The following is a 12,959-nucleotide window of genomic DNA, read 5'->3' on the forward strand; positions in this document are numbered from 1 at the left end:
CATCGTTTGCTGCACCGACAGTGTCCTCCCTGTACAGTATGTTTATGCAGTCTAGTTTGTGACTCAGTGGCTTTTGTGACTACTCTGTTGAGGCTTAAAAGTCACACTGTCAGTAAGGCTGTATCTTGCGACTTCTAACCAGAGGTCTTTGTGTTTTTTTTGCACAGCTCCCCTGTTGAGTCGAACCGAAATACAGAGCTGGGATTCCCAGAATCCACTTATGACGTTATCACTATGTCCGTTCCTGTCTCGGATGAAAGCAGCAGGTGTGAAGAAGGTCACGCGATATATGCCTCGCCCTTGAAGCAGAGATGCAGCATAGAGAGAAGAAACTGCAAGAAGCGAAGGAGCACGCCATCCCTGCGGCGACTGTTCAAGTGAGATATGTTCTTGGTCTTAATTAGAGTCTAAGAAATAACAATTGGCAGTGTCTTAATTTAGATTTTTTTTATAGTGAAAAGGTTTTTACCAAGTTTTGCAATAGTACAGAATGGCAGCAGCTATGTTGTCAGAGTGCCGTACCCAGCTAAGCATAGGTTGTAACACCAGTTCACAGTGCCCCAGTGCACATTTCATGCAAGTTTCACAGTGCCCTATTTGGTCCAAGGTTGGGTGCAAGTTAGGTCCACGTGAGGTTGCCATCATTACATTGCTCCTTATGTTTTTTTGAGCGTCTCTACCTTTTTTACTAGGCAGTATATATTTTTTTATCTCACACGACCATAGTGCCAATATCGGCGCCACTCACCAGCCCGCTCGTAGTAACATACATTTGGCAGAAATAAGCAGACAAGACAACTTTTTTGTTGGAGAAAAGTAGCTGCAGGTTTATTAGCATATACACAATGCCAACAAGGTGGGTTATCTTACAGGCGATCCAAAAGGCAAGCCGCCCCTCGCGACCTACCACCTGACGGGCCAATTTGCAACGTGGCCTTAGCCAATCGTTACTTAGCGGTTATGGGAGGAGATAGCCCCTCCCAATTCCGGTGAACCATTGGTCCACCCTCTTGCTCACGCCCCCCCCCCCCTACGAGGGGCGGAGCGTTCAAGCAACCCCCGGTTGTACAGGTTTCCAACCGCCCGTAGGATAGCGGGGCGCCGTCGTACCCCCAGGGTCCACCGCACAGACTTCCTGGGGATATTAGGCCTCAGCATCCTTTGTGCTCCTGAAGAGGGTACTCCCGGGTACCTTTCCGCCTCTGGATCGCCCTGTAACTCCTCCTGCAACACAAATGAGAAAAGATTAGAAACATCCCCCCCCCCAACCCTGAAAGCGCCGGGTATGCGGAAGGGAGGGAAACGGCGTCAGGGTGAGGGGACAGCGGACAAAGAGGCCGCTCGGTGGGCGGGGGAGGAATATATACTCTCCCCCGCCCACCACAGGAAGGAAGTGACGCGCGGGACCCCCGCGGGTCCTAAAGAGCTGGGCTGCCCCGTGTGCCTTCCTGTGGCACTACGGTGGCCGCCCTCTTATCTGTGTCCCCTGCGGGGACGTGTCGGTCGGCCTGCATAGTGCCAATATCGGCGCCACTCTTCAGCCCGCTCGTAGTAACATACATTTGGCAGAAATAAGCAGACAAGACAACTTTTTTGTTGGAGAAAAGTAGCTGCAGGTTTATTAGCATATACACAATGCCAACAAGGTGGGTTATCTTACAGGCGATCCAAAAGGCAAGCCGCCCCTCGCGACCTACCACCTGACGGGCCAATTTGCAACGTGGCCTTAGCCAATCGTTGCTTAGCGGTTATGGGAGGAGATAGCCCCTCCCAATTCCGGTGAACCATTGGTCCACCCTCTTGCTCACACCCCCCCTACGAGGGGCGGAGCGTTCAAGCAACCCCCGGTTGTACAGGTTTCCAACCGCCCGTAGGATAGCGGGGTGCCGTCGTACCCCCAGGGTCCACCGCACAGACTTCCTGGGGATATTAGGCCTCAGCATCCTTTGTGCTCCTGAAGAGGGTACTCCCGGGTACCTTTCCGCCTCTGGATCGCCCTGTAGCTCCTCCACAGACCTGGGTGTGGCGACCGTCGCAGCCAGGGCCCCCCACCAAGGCCGGCATTCCTCCTAGCTGTTCCTTAATTGCTATTACTAGAGTCTCTTCCCTATTCCGAAAAACAGGTCCATACCCACGTGGACCGCTGACCCAAAAGTCAAGCAACACCAAGGGAGTTTGGCTTGGGCTTATAGCCCACATGTAAAAGGCAAAATCTCTGCCCAAGATATTTACGCCTGGCGCAGCAAACCTCGTGCCAGCCAGCTGCCTTACTGTTCCATACCGGGCATCATGCCACTGGACCTCAGGATAAGAAATCAGACCACAGAGCTCCTGTCACTACAGTGTGGCAATTCCCCTAGTGTTCTTCCTCTAGTGCCTGCTAGCCCCATAGCCCAGACAAATTAACAATACTTCTCCAAAGCTCCCCGGCGACGCAGCCTGGTGTCACAACAAGGCGGAGGGAAAGAGAGTGTGTTGCCTGTGGATGGTACAGAAAACCTCCATGAAGGGCCAACAGGTGCGGTCTACCCTGCTTGCTGACCCTACGACCGGACACCGAATCCCGGTCCCTGCTAACCACCTGTGTGAGCCTAGATACTTCCACCGGGACGGTGTCGGGCTACCAAGATATGTGTCTCTGCCCCTTTAATTATGTACAGCACAGGACCTCCTGTGTGTTGGCTCCAGCGCCTCCCCTGAATAGCGCCTTGCCTAAAGAGATGGAGACATGTCTGACCACTGAAAATTACCTGTCCCCCACTGGTGGCGAGACCCACCGTAAGATCGTTGTGTTCGTTCTATCAAGGCCATAGAACATTGCAGTGACCAGCGCAATCCCTAGTAAAGGACCTAGGTGCACGCACAAGGTGTCACGGCCAGCATAAGGGGGATGAGCGCGTAGCGTCCTGATCATGATACACTGCAAGGCTTTGCAACGGGTCAACCTATGCTGCTTACTTGAGCAAGCGCCTGGTCACAGGAACCTGGACCCTGCTAACCACTTGAGACCCTTTTATATACACCGAGGTGGAGTCGAATCAAGATAGCGTGTCACAAGGTTCCCAATATGTGGGTAGGAGTATCCGCTGGAACCCGTCTGAGAAAGTGTAAATACAGTTACACGTACCTCAGTCCAAAACACCCTTGCCTGTTCTTCAGAGGCCCCTAGAGCCCGCTGCCCCCCACACCGCATGGCGAGGGAAAACTGGCCCAAACCCCCAGACTGGGATTGAACACTATCACCCCCACAGGCTCTAGCTAAAGATGGCTACCCATGCCCTGGCAATGTTTGACATTTGCGCAAGTTGTCACCCTGTGCTTGGCCTCAGTTGGCCCCTATGATGCGCTAACCGGCAGCCTATGCCACTGTATATACATGCTGTGCAACTAGGGGCCAAATACTTCCTCCTCGTACTCTCTCGTATGTGAACGCTGCACGAGGAATCCCAACTTTCGTACCTGAAAACAACTAAATAGATACGGTCTGGGTAGAACGCTTACCCAAGCACCTAGCCAAAGGCCCTCCAATGCGAGACAACCCCTGTTGTGGCACTATAGACTGTGGAAATTGCCTGCCCCTTGCGGACACGAAAAACAGCTAAAGCAATCGCCTACCTGGCCGCATGTGGACCACCAAGTGTCCCACGAAATGAAGAAGTGGAGTCTAAAAGTATCAGCTTGAACCACAGTGAAGTCAGAGCTGCTAGGTCTTCGTGGGATCAGACTGGGGGAGGTATGTGTGGCTAATGCAGGCCCAAATTCTGAGTAAATAGACAATGCATCAACAAAGTGCCAATTAGCCGGAGAATCGCAAACTGGCAATGCTGTGGTCCAACTAAGTGAGTGTCTCGGCGTGGGCCAGGAAGTATGGGTTATTTGTGTGGCTCGTGCAGGCCCATCTAAAATGTAGGGCTAACCATCTAATCAGGTGATGTGCTGTATATTGCCTGGCAAAACAGGCAAAAGTGCTGAGGAGTGCTTGATTAGCCGCTAAGACAAAAGCCCCCCTATCCTTACGTAGAAAAGGAGCGCTAACATACCACGAGGCCATCTCATCGAGAGTCAAAGCTTCATGGTGCATAAGAGAACTAAGCCACAGTAGTAGCTTTCTTGCAGCCAAACAAGAAAAGGTCGCCCCCATCCATAGCTATCAAGGTGTCAACTGCCATGTGTGACATTACCCTCAATACAGTGCACCATGAGTGACATAAAAGGACCAGAATACACTTTCCTGCCAGCACAGCAGAGTCACCAATAAACTTGACTTGCTCCGTGGCGTCAAGCGGTCCTCTCTGAAAGCCAGCAGTACTGAGGATGACAATTGAGGGACGGTGCCGCAGACCAGAAACAACCACCCTACTCAATAAAGCACTGATAACTTGCTTCTGCAAAAACAGTGGCGGGCAATAGCCGCACCTCCGGGAGTCCGGGCTTGACTCAACCTTACAGGGTAAAACGTTACCAGAATGACAAGTGTGTGCCCCGCCGCGAATGAGCAGGGAAAATAGTGAGGGCCCTTTCCCCCTTGTGAGACCCGGGCGGATGTCATGACATCAAATTATAATTAAACAGTGTGTCCAGGTATATTATTCCCCAGCTAGTTACCGGAGTTCAATAAAAGCTGAATTGAACAGATCTAAACTATTAACACAATATTACTAGCTGCACTTAGTAACGTAGGCACTCCTACGATCCCTATCAAGAGGAGGCATGAGCGTTGCCTGCTAGAAACGTGTGCATGAGACAAATTGTCACAATACTACATGTAACTACCTTTACAACATGTTAGAAAAGCAAGCCCCATGACACTACCGGTGAAAGCTTTTACCCTGCCAACGTAGTGAGGCTTCCTGGTGCATCCGGTCTAAAGCAATAAAATATTTTGCTACCCAGGGGGCTGGAACAAAATAGCATGTTACAAGAAACCAAAATGTGTATAGCTGGCTCTATAAAGGCAGGGTTAAAGTAAGCACCGCACACTAGGGGGACCCCAAACCAGGGTAAAAGACTACCCTGGAAGGCATACCTCACTAGGTCAATCGGGCCACATTCCTACTGCTCCAAGATCAATCAAGTTCAACACTCCACCAACTTCCAACTTTATCGCTGTGTTGCACGAGTAAGGGCAACCTGTCAACGTATCCAAACGCAACTACTAAATAGAACCTTACCCTTAAGAGTCACCATCACTAGCACCGGGACGAGCAACAATCTCAGGCAACTCAGCAGCTTCCCTCAAACTTTGCATGCTAGTTAATTGCTCAAAACACTGGAAGCTGATAGCTTCGTACCCTGAGTGACCCCTGCTAGCCCTCCTAGCGAGGGGTGGTCCACATGGACTCCTACTCTTGCACCATTTTGTAGCTGTGCCTTTAGAAGACCTTTGTCGCGCTGCAGTCACCTAATTATTCTGGCCCTGCGCTAGCAGCTCACTTCGGCTTTGGACCAAAACAATTCACCAAGATCCCCATCGCATCCAGTCTGTGATCAACACACCTTAATTCGGTTACCGCAAGCAAGACTATAGCCTCCCAATTAAATCAGGAGTCACAGCCGTTACTCCGGACAAGGTTGGGCACAACCCAAATCTACTGCTGCCCAACTGCTAGCTACAACCCTGATACTTATGTAAACGTGCAATACAGTTTATTCCGTGCCCACGAAGCTAGGAATGGCTTCGGCAGCAGGCCACAGAATTCTAATGCAACTTGAAATCAGCGAAGTATTCACACAATGCAATAAGGCGAACTAACTTAGTTTACGACACATGCCCTCATAGGCACCCACGGGACAAGCCGAGGTTTGTACAGAGTATCCCACTCCAAGGGAAAGCACCCACCAACCAATCCACTGCGCAGATCACCCACCCCGGCACCTGACCCGCCGGCCATATCCTGGGACGCTACCTGTTCTGCACTATCCCGTGCCTGGACAACCAGTTAAATAAAGTCTGCATGAGAGAAAACATACAAATGACACACAAGTAGCCATTGGCCAGTGGGCACATGTTCGTACGGAAATTGCTCCCAGTACATCCGAATGTCGTGCCTGCACATGGGGGGTGCACTTAGTGCCACTGCACTTAGGGGGCGCTAATTAGATCCCGCCTGACCCCGTAGTTTCCTGCTGCGGTTTGCCCCACTAGGATCACTAAGCTCCAGCATGGGAGGCGTATGACACGTTCGCCCGCACGTAAAACACAAGCAATGGGATAGTGACACTCGGTGATACAGAACCCCCTTGAGGATAGGGGCTTACCCCTCACAGTGCATCAAAACAACACCGTAAAATATAAGGAAAATGATAGCAAAGGGAGTGCACACAGCTACGTGTCAAGCCTTCCTAGCGGTCTACTAATGCCCCTGTAAAAGCCACTTGCGATATCCATCGAAGTATTACTACCACTGTCTTGGCGCCATACTGTAACCACTTGTGCTACTTCCTGCGTGACACAAAACACCAATGCAAGCCAAATCCTCACCAGTCCAAGAGTCATTAGAGAGCAGGCATAATACCTTAATTCCCGGGCGAAGCAAATAAATTGCAAATGCAACCAGCTGTGAAACGTGCATACATAACTTAGCTTAAGCGCAGGCCAAAGTGCCCCCCTTGTTACTTCATGTAAGACATTGGAGCTGTGCAAACGAGGACTTGTGAACCTGTAAAGCATGGGACTGCGTTGTCTGTGATAATGGTTCAGAAACTGTAGCATACATATCCCGGCCTAAATACGACAATGGCAGGCATGTGGAGGGATCTGAGCATTCAATATAAGCATTTCAAAATATTAAAGATATTAACACCAAAACTGCTATAACATCGAGACAGCCTTAAAAGTACTAACATGACTGTCGAATGTGACTGTGTCACCATCGATGACCGCTCCGAAGAGGGCCTGAACTTGCTTCTCTTGGCAGCCTAACTGGCGCGACCACAGAGATCCATAACCCGCTACAAGTCCACATACCACTCCTAAAAGATACGCCTACAACACCAGATGCGAGGTACCTTCCGTCGCATGTGACGCCTAGAACGCAAAGGCCCGGAGCATAGCCCCCGCACAAGGAAAGAGAAGCCAAGATGGCCGCGCCCGTCGCCATTACCCACGTGGGCCGCATAACTGTGCCGCCACAAAAGACAAAACCAAAATCCCACGAAACTGTAATAAAAATACCACGAGCCCGGAGCCCCAGTAACCACGACATTTTCCAACATATTCCAGTCCTCTTGGACCTAAAGGAAGGTGAATGGCCCTCCTCATGTAAGCCATTTCTCTCGGCTGTAAGCACATCCAAATGATACTCTCTCGGGCCGTCCTAGGTACAATGGGGGGGACTGGCTGTGGTACGAGTTCGCAAACACTGATGAAAGTACAAGTTCGCAAACACTGATGAAAGAACATGACTCCTATGACCCCTCTTCCCGGTCAATCGCAAGGGAAGTCGCAGGGAAGACCACAAAACTTCCTTGCCCCAACCTGGGAGCAGCAAGGAGGGAGGGAGGTAAAACACGGGTGGGAAACCCGTCCGTTGCAGGCAAACAAATACACTCCAACTCCGCGTCGGATGAAAGGAGTGCTAGGGCTGACATACGCTTCCAAACAAGACACAGAAAGTGTTGAAACGGGGAAAATGAGTGAATGGCTTTTGCTGAAGAAAGCGTCTCGAAACCAGAACCCCCAGTGCCGCAGGCTGGCAATGAATCACGAGAGCGAAAGCGTCCTTCCCTGCTCCCGGTGCTGCCTGTAATTGCGCAGCCCAAAGGCGGGTCCGTGCCCTCCTAGCTCAGTGTGCATTGTCCCTGAGGGCGGCCACACGTTAAGCAACCTCGCATACATAACTAGTGGCAAAAGGCGAATTCGCAAGTCAGCAGCCTGAAAAGGAGCACACAATATACCAAAAGAATGCAGACAGGCATAATCCCCACAAATAAATAGAAAATGAAGCAGCTGGCTGTAACCGGCGCCATACCCACATGCGCCAGACATCTCGCAAAAAACTTTTCCCATGCAAATGGCCACCCACCGACGCCATTACCCACGTGCGCTGAACAATGTAAAACATACTTCAAAAGCCCCGAGTCCAGCACCATCCCGAGCTTGGGCCAAGTATCCCCCTGTGAGTACCTAACTCCCAACGAGCAACTCAGACTGGGGGGAGGGGGGTATGAGGGTAATGATCCACCCTGGGCTGACCTGTAGACGCAATTTCCCCCCCGGCGCCAAGACTTGCCCGACCGGCAGTCCAGTCGAGAGCTAGCTCAGGGAACTATGTGCCCCCCCCCGCCACCGTGGGGGAGTCCCAGTGTGCATGTGGGGGCACCGACAAAGGAACCCGGAGAAGCGGAAGTACCTGGCCCACCCACATACCAGTCAGAGCCCACAAAAGGCCAATTAAGGAGACGACTGTGCTCGGTCGTCTACAGGAGCAGGATTGCCACACGCGGCTGCGCTGCTCTCTCCACGAATACCACTAGCTGCGCTGGTTACCAAATCACCTGTGGCTGTAATAAAATGCTGGCCGCCGCCACACTCCCTGCTCATGTGCAGGGTGGGCTGGGGCTGGGAGCTGTGACTGCGCCAGCTGCCTGTGCCTTTTACGGACACAAGTGGAAACCCTACCCATCAAATGCAGGCATGAGATGAGGACAGGGGATTGTCAAGTCTCGCAGGCAAAAGAATTCCAGAGAAGCGTCCCGAAATGGGCCTGTTTGCCCAATTTCCGAAACCGAGGTGAACACCTTACATTTATTACACGAAGGAGAGAAACACGCAGAAGCCACACAACATGAACAGATCCTCGGCATGCGAGGTGCAGCTGCAAATAAAATTGTTCCCGCTTTAGTCCGGTTGACATACACGCGAGAATAGAAAGCAGCTTTACCAAGGCCATTGTGATCGCTAATGTTACTAAATGTATCCTTGGGCAGGTCTAAAACGCAGTCTGCTGGAACTGAAAGGGGGCGCTGCTGCAGGCTCGGCGGCGGTGAGACAATCGAGACAATCTCCTATATAAAAGTGAGCGACCGGTCACTCTGACGGATCTTCCATCCGCATGCGGAGTGCAGGCGACCTACCACACTCGCGCTGGCTTGCTCCTAGGCCACGCCTATTAAAAATTATTCAACCTAACTGCACACAGAGCAGCGAGTTCACACACTTACGAAAAACACAATTACCAACTTTAACGTAATTCCCAGAGTCACAGGGTGCTTAGTGTAAGCGTCATGACCGAAACTCGAACCCATGTCCCCAGGTCCGAGGTCGCACGCCCAAGCGGATAAGCCAACTACTCACCCGTGCATAGACCCACAAGGCGGTTGGAGCAAAGAGCAAATACATAACACAATACTGACCCGCGCCTCTCTGTCCCCGTCCCCCTCGCCCGCTCCTTCCCGTCGGACTCACTGTGCCCCTACTGCCTTGGCGGAGCCACAGCCCCGAAGGTACCGCAAGGAACAAAGCACACTCAACCCTGACTCACCTAACAAACCCCGACGGACAGAACGGCAAACGACCCCCGGCGTGAAAGGACAACGCGTCCAGGCCGCATGGCTGGAGCGATAGCAAACGGCGTCAGGGTGAGGGGACAGCGGACAAAGAGGCCGCTCGGTGGGCGGGGGAGGAATATATACTCTCCCCCGCCCACCACAGGAAGGAAGTGACGCGCGGGACCCCCGCGGGTCCTAAAGAGCTGGGCTGCCCCGTGTGCCTTCCTGTGGCACTACAGTGGCCGCCCTCTTATCTGTGTCCCCTGCGGGGACGTGTCGGTCGGCCTGCATTGCAGCAGCTCGCTACTTACGGGGCTAGTCGAGAACATTAGGTGGACTGAACAGCAGAAACAGGCGGCTTCCCTCACTCACCCTCTCGACAGGGCAGTACCAAGGAAGCGACAGGCAGCTGAAGACAGCACGCTTCCTTGTGTAACGTGGCGACTGAAGCCTGTCGCATCTCTGTCACTGCAGCGGAGAGAGAACAGTGGGAGCGGCAGAATGCACCCCTCCTCGCCCTAGGGTGGTAGGTCCGATGACTAATAATACTGTGCTATAAAGGACGCGGGAGCAGCAGGGATCGGCTACACTCCCTATACTGGCTCTTTCAGGGTGCTGTACAGCAGGCGTGCAACACTCCTTGGCCTCAAAGTGCTTCAAACCCCCCCCCCGCAACTCGTCGAGTGTAGCAGTCCGGGATGAGACACTTCCCGGGCCCGCTCACAGCCGCACCAGAGCACTTCACAAGACTTCAAAAGACCTTGTGCATGTTAATAAGGCTTTGTTGTTGTTTCACCCCTTCTAAGAGCCCCTGCAACTCGACTCTACCGATTGCCTAAACATTCAGCCCCCTCCCGAAATTTTTTCTTAGAAACCCTCGCCCCCCCTCCCCCCCCACCCCACCCCCGAAATTTGGCTCTAGTTGCTTCTCTGCTGTACAGTATACGTCACGTCAGGCCAAAAGCAGGAGGACGTGTGCTCGCGAGGGAGGGCAGATGGCTTGAGTTGTGGTGAGGTAGGTGTGTGTCCAGTCCATGCGACATAACGTGGTAGACGGGGTGGCGAACGAGGCACCGAGTAGGTGCAAGAGGTAACTGTGCCACTCAGAAGCATGGTGTAGGAAAGGAAAAAGGGCTAAGTAAGTAGGACACGACAGGGCACCGAATGTAAGCAGTGGCGTCACTAGGGGGTGTGCGGGGGTGCGGACCGCACCGGTTGACACCCTCACATGGGGGTGACACCATCTGTTTGCGCCCCCGCAGCAGGCCTCTGTACATGGCACCCCCTGCACCGCACCCGAAGGCCTCGGAGAGACTCGATCCGCTTTAAAAACAAAAACGAACAGAGATATTTTCTCACCTATTCGAATTAAAATGTTCTCATTAGTTAAAGTTTGAAAAGTGTAGTAATGAGGGCCCCCCGCCATTTATATGGGAAAAGACACGGTGCTAAAGAGGGGGGGCCGGGGAGGGGGGGTATTAACCGCTTGGAAATTAGCTTTTACTTTAGCTGTTTCATATCGTAAAATTCTCGCGTCTACAAACTCGCTGGTGCCGTGTACACAGATTTCTTTTTGCATTTTGAAAAGCTTTAAAAGAGAAACCACATGAAAGCGGCAGAGAGTGTAAAAGGGGGGGGGGGGTCCTGCCCCCCCCCCGGGTTTAATGTGCGAGAGAGAGGGAGCTAGAGGGAGTAAGAAGACAAAGAGAGAGAGAATTAGAGTGAGAAAGACAGAGAGAGAGGGAGCTAGAGTGAGAAAGACAGAGAGAGAGGGGGCTAGAGGGAGTAAGACAGAGAGAGGGAGACAGAGGTAGCTAGAGGAAGTAAGACAGAGAGAGAGAGGGAGCTAGACAGAGAGAGGGAAATAGGGGGAGTACGATAGAGAGGGAGCTAGAGGGAGCAAGACAGAGAGAGAGGGAGCAAGACAGAGAGAAAGGGAGCTAGAGGGAATAAGAGAGAGGGAGCTAGAGGGAGCAAGACAGAGAGAGAGGGCGCTAGAGGGAGTAAGACAGAGAGAGAGAGGGAGCTAGAGGGAGTAAGACAGAGAGAGGGAGACAGAGGTAGCTAGAGGAAGTAAGACAGAGAGAGAGAGAGGGAGCTAGACAGAGACAGGGAACTAGGGGAGTACGATAGAGAGGGAGCTAGAGGGAGCAAGACAGAGAGAGAGGGAGCAAGACAGAGAGAAAGGGAGCTAGAGGGAATAAGAGAGAGGGAGCTAGAGGGAGCAATACAGAGAGAGAGGGCGCTAGAGGGAGTAAGACAGAGAGAGAGAGGGAGCTAGAGGGAGTAAGACAGAGAGAGAGAGGGAGCTAGACAGAGACAGAGGGAGCTAGAGGGAGTAGGACAGAGAGAGAGGGAGCTCGAGGGAGCTAGACAGAGAGAGGGAGCTAGAGGGAGTAAGACAGAGAGAGAGGGAGCTAGAGGGAGCTAGACAGAGAGAGGGAGCTAGAGGGAGTAAGACAGAAAGAGAGGGAGCTAGAGGGAGCAAGACAGAGAGAGAGGGAGCTAGACAGAGAGAGCGAGCTAGAGGGAGTAAGATAGAGAGAGGGGGAGCTAAAGGGAGTAAGACAGAGAGAGAGGGAGCTAGAGGGAGTAAGAGAGAGAGGGAGCTAGAGGGAGGAAGACAGAGAGAGGAGCTAGAGGGAGTACGATAGAGATAGAGGGAGCTAGAGGGAGTAAGACAGAGAGAGAGGGAGCTAGAGGGAGTAAGACCGAGAGAGAGGGAGACAGAGGGAGCTAGAGGGAGCAAGAGAGAGGGAGCTAGAGGGAGCTAGACAGAGAGAGTGAGCTAGAGGTAGTAAGACAGAGAGAGAGGGAGCTAGAGAGAGTAAGACAGCGAGAGAGGGAGCTAGACAGAGAGAGGGAGCTAGAGGGAGTAAGATAGAGAGAGAGGGAGCTACAGGGAGCTAGAGCGAGCAAGACAGAGAGAGAGGGAGCTAGAAGGAGTAAGAGAGAGAGAGGGAGCTAGAGGGAGCAAGACAGAGAGAGGGAGCTAGAGGGACCAAGCCGGAGAGAGAGGGAGCTAGAGGGAGCTAGAGGGAGTAAGACAGAGAGGGAGCTAGAGGGAGTAAGAGAGAGGGAGCTAGAGGGAGTAAGACAGAGAGAGAGGGAGCTAGACAGAGAGAGGGAGTAAGACAGAGAGAGAGTGAGCTAGAGGGCTCTTGACAGAGAGAGGGAGCTAGAGGGAGTAAGAGAGAGAGGGAGCTAGAGGGAGCAAGACAGAGTGAGAGGGAGTAAGACAGAGAGAGAGAGCTAGAGGGAGCAAGACAGAGAGAGAGGGGGCTAGAGGGAGTAAGAGAGTGAGGGGGAGCTAGAGGGAGTAAGAGAGAGGGGGCTAGAGGGAGTAAGACAGAGAGAGAGGAAGCTAGAGGGAGTAAGACAGAGAGAGGGAGCTAGAGGGAGCAAGACAGAAAGAGAGGGAGCAAGAGGGAGTAAGACAGAGAGAGAGAGAGGGAGCTAGAAGGAGTAAG

General features: G+C 52.5%; 1 protein-coding gene across 5 annotated transcripts in view; it reads left to right on the plus strand.

The window, feature by feature from the left end:
* PLEKHS1 (pleckstrin homology domain containing S1) overlaps positions 1-12,959 on the plus strand; it is an 81,980-nt gene that overhangs the window by 40,174 nt on the left and 28,847 nt on the right. For 4 of the 5 annotated variants that reach the window (XM_078643858.1, XM_078643856.1, XM_078643854.1 and 1 more), the window contains exon 13: positions 168-377. In XM_078643858.1, the coding sequence (XP_078499984.1) occupies positions 168-377 (210 nt within the window). Of the gene's footprint in view, positions 1-167; positions 726-9,785; positions 10,663-12,959 lie in introns of all 5 variants that reach the window. The other variant, XR_013594850.1, reaches the window with a different exon arrangement.

This window comes from Lissotriton helveticus, chromosome 5_1 (genome assembly GCF_964261635.1).
Source record: "Lissotriton helveticus chromosome 5_1, aLisHel1.1, whole genome shotgun sequence".
NCBI lineage: Eukaryota > Metazoa > Chordata > Amphibia > Caudata > Salamandridae > Lissotriton > Lissotriton helveticus.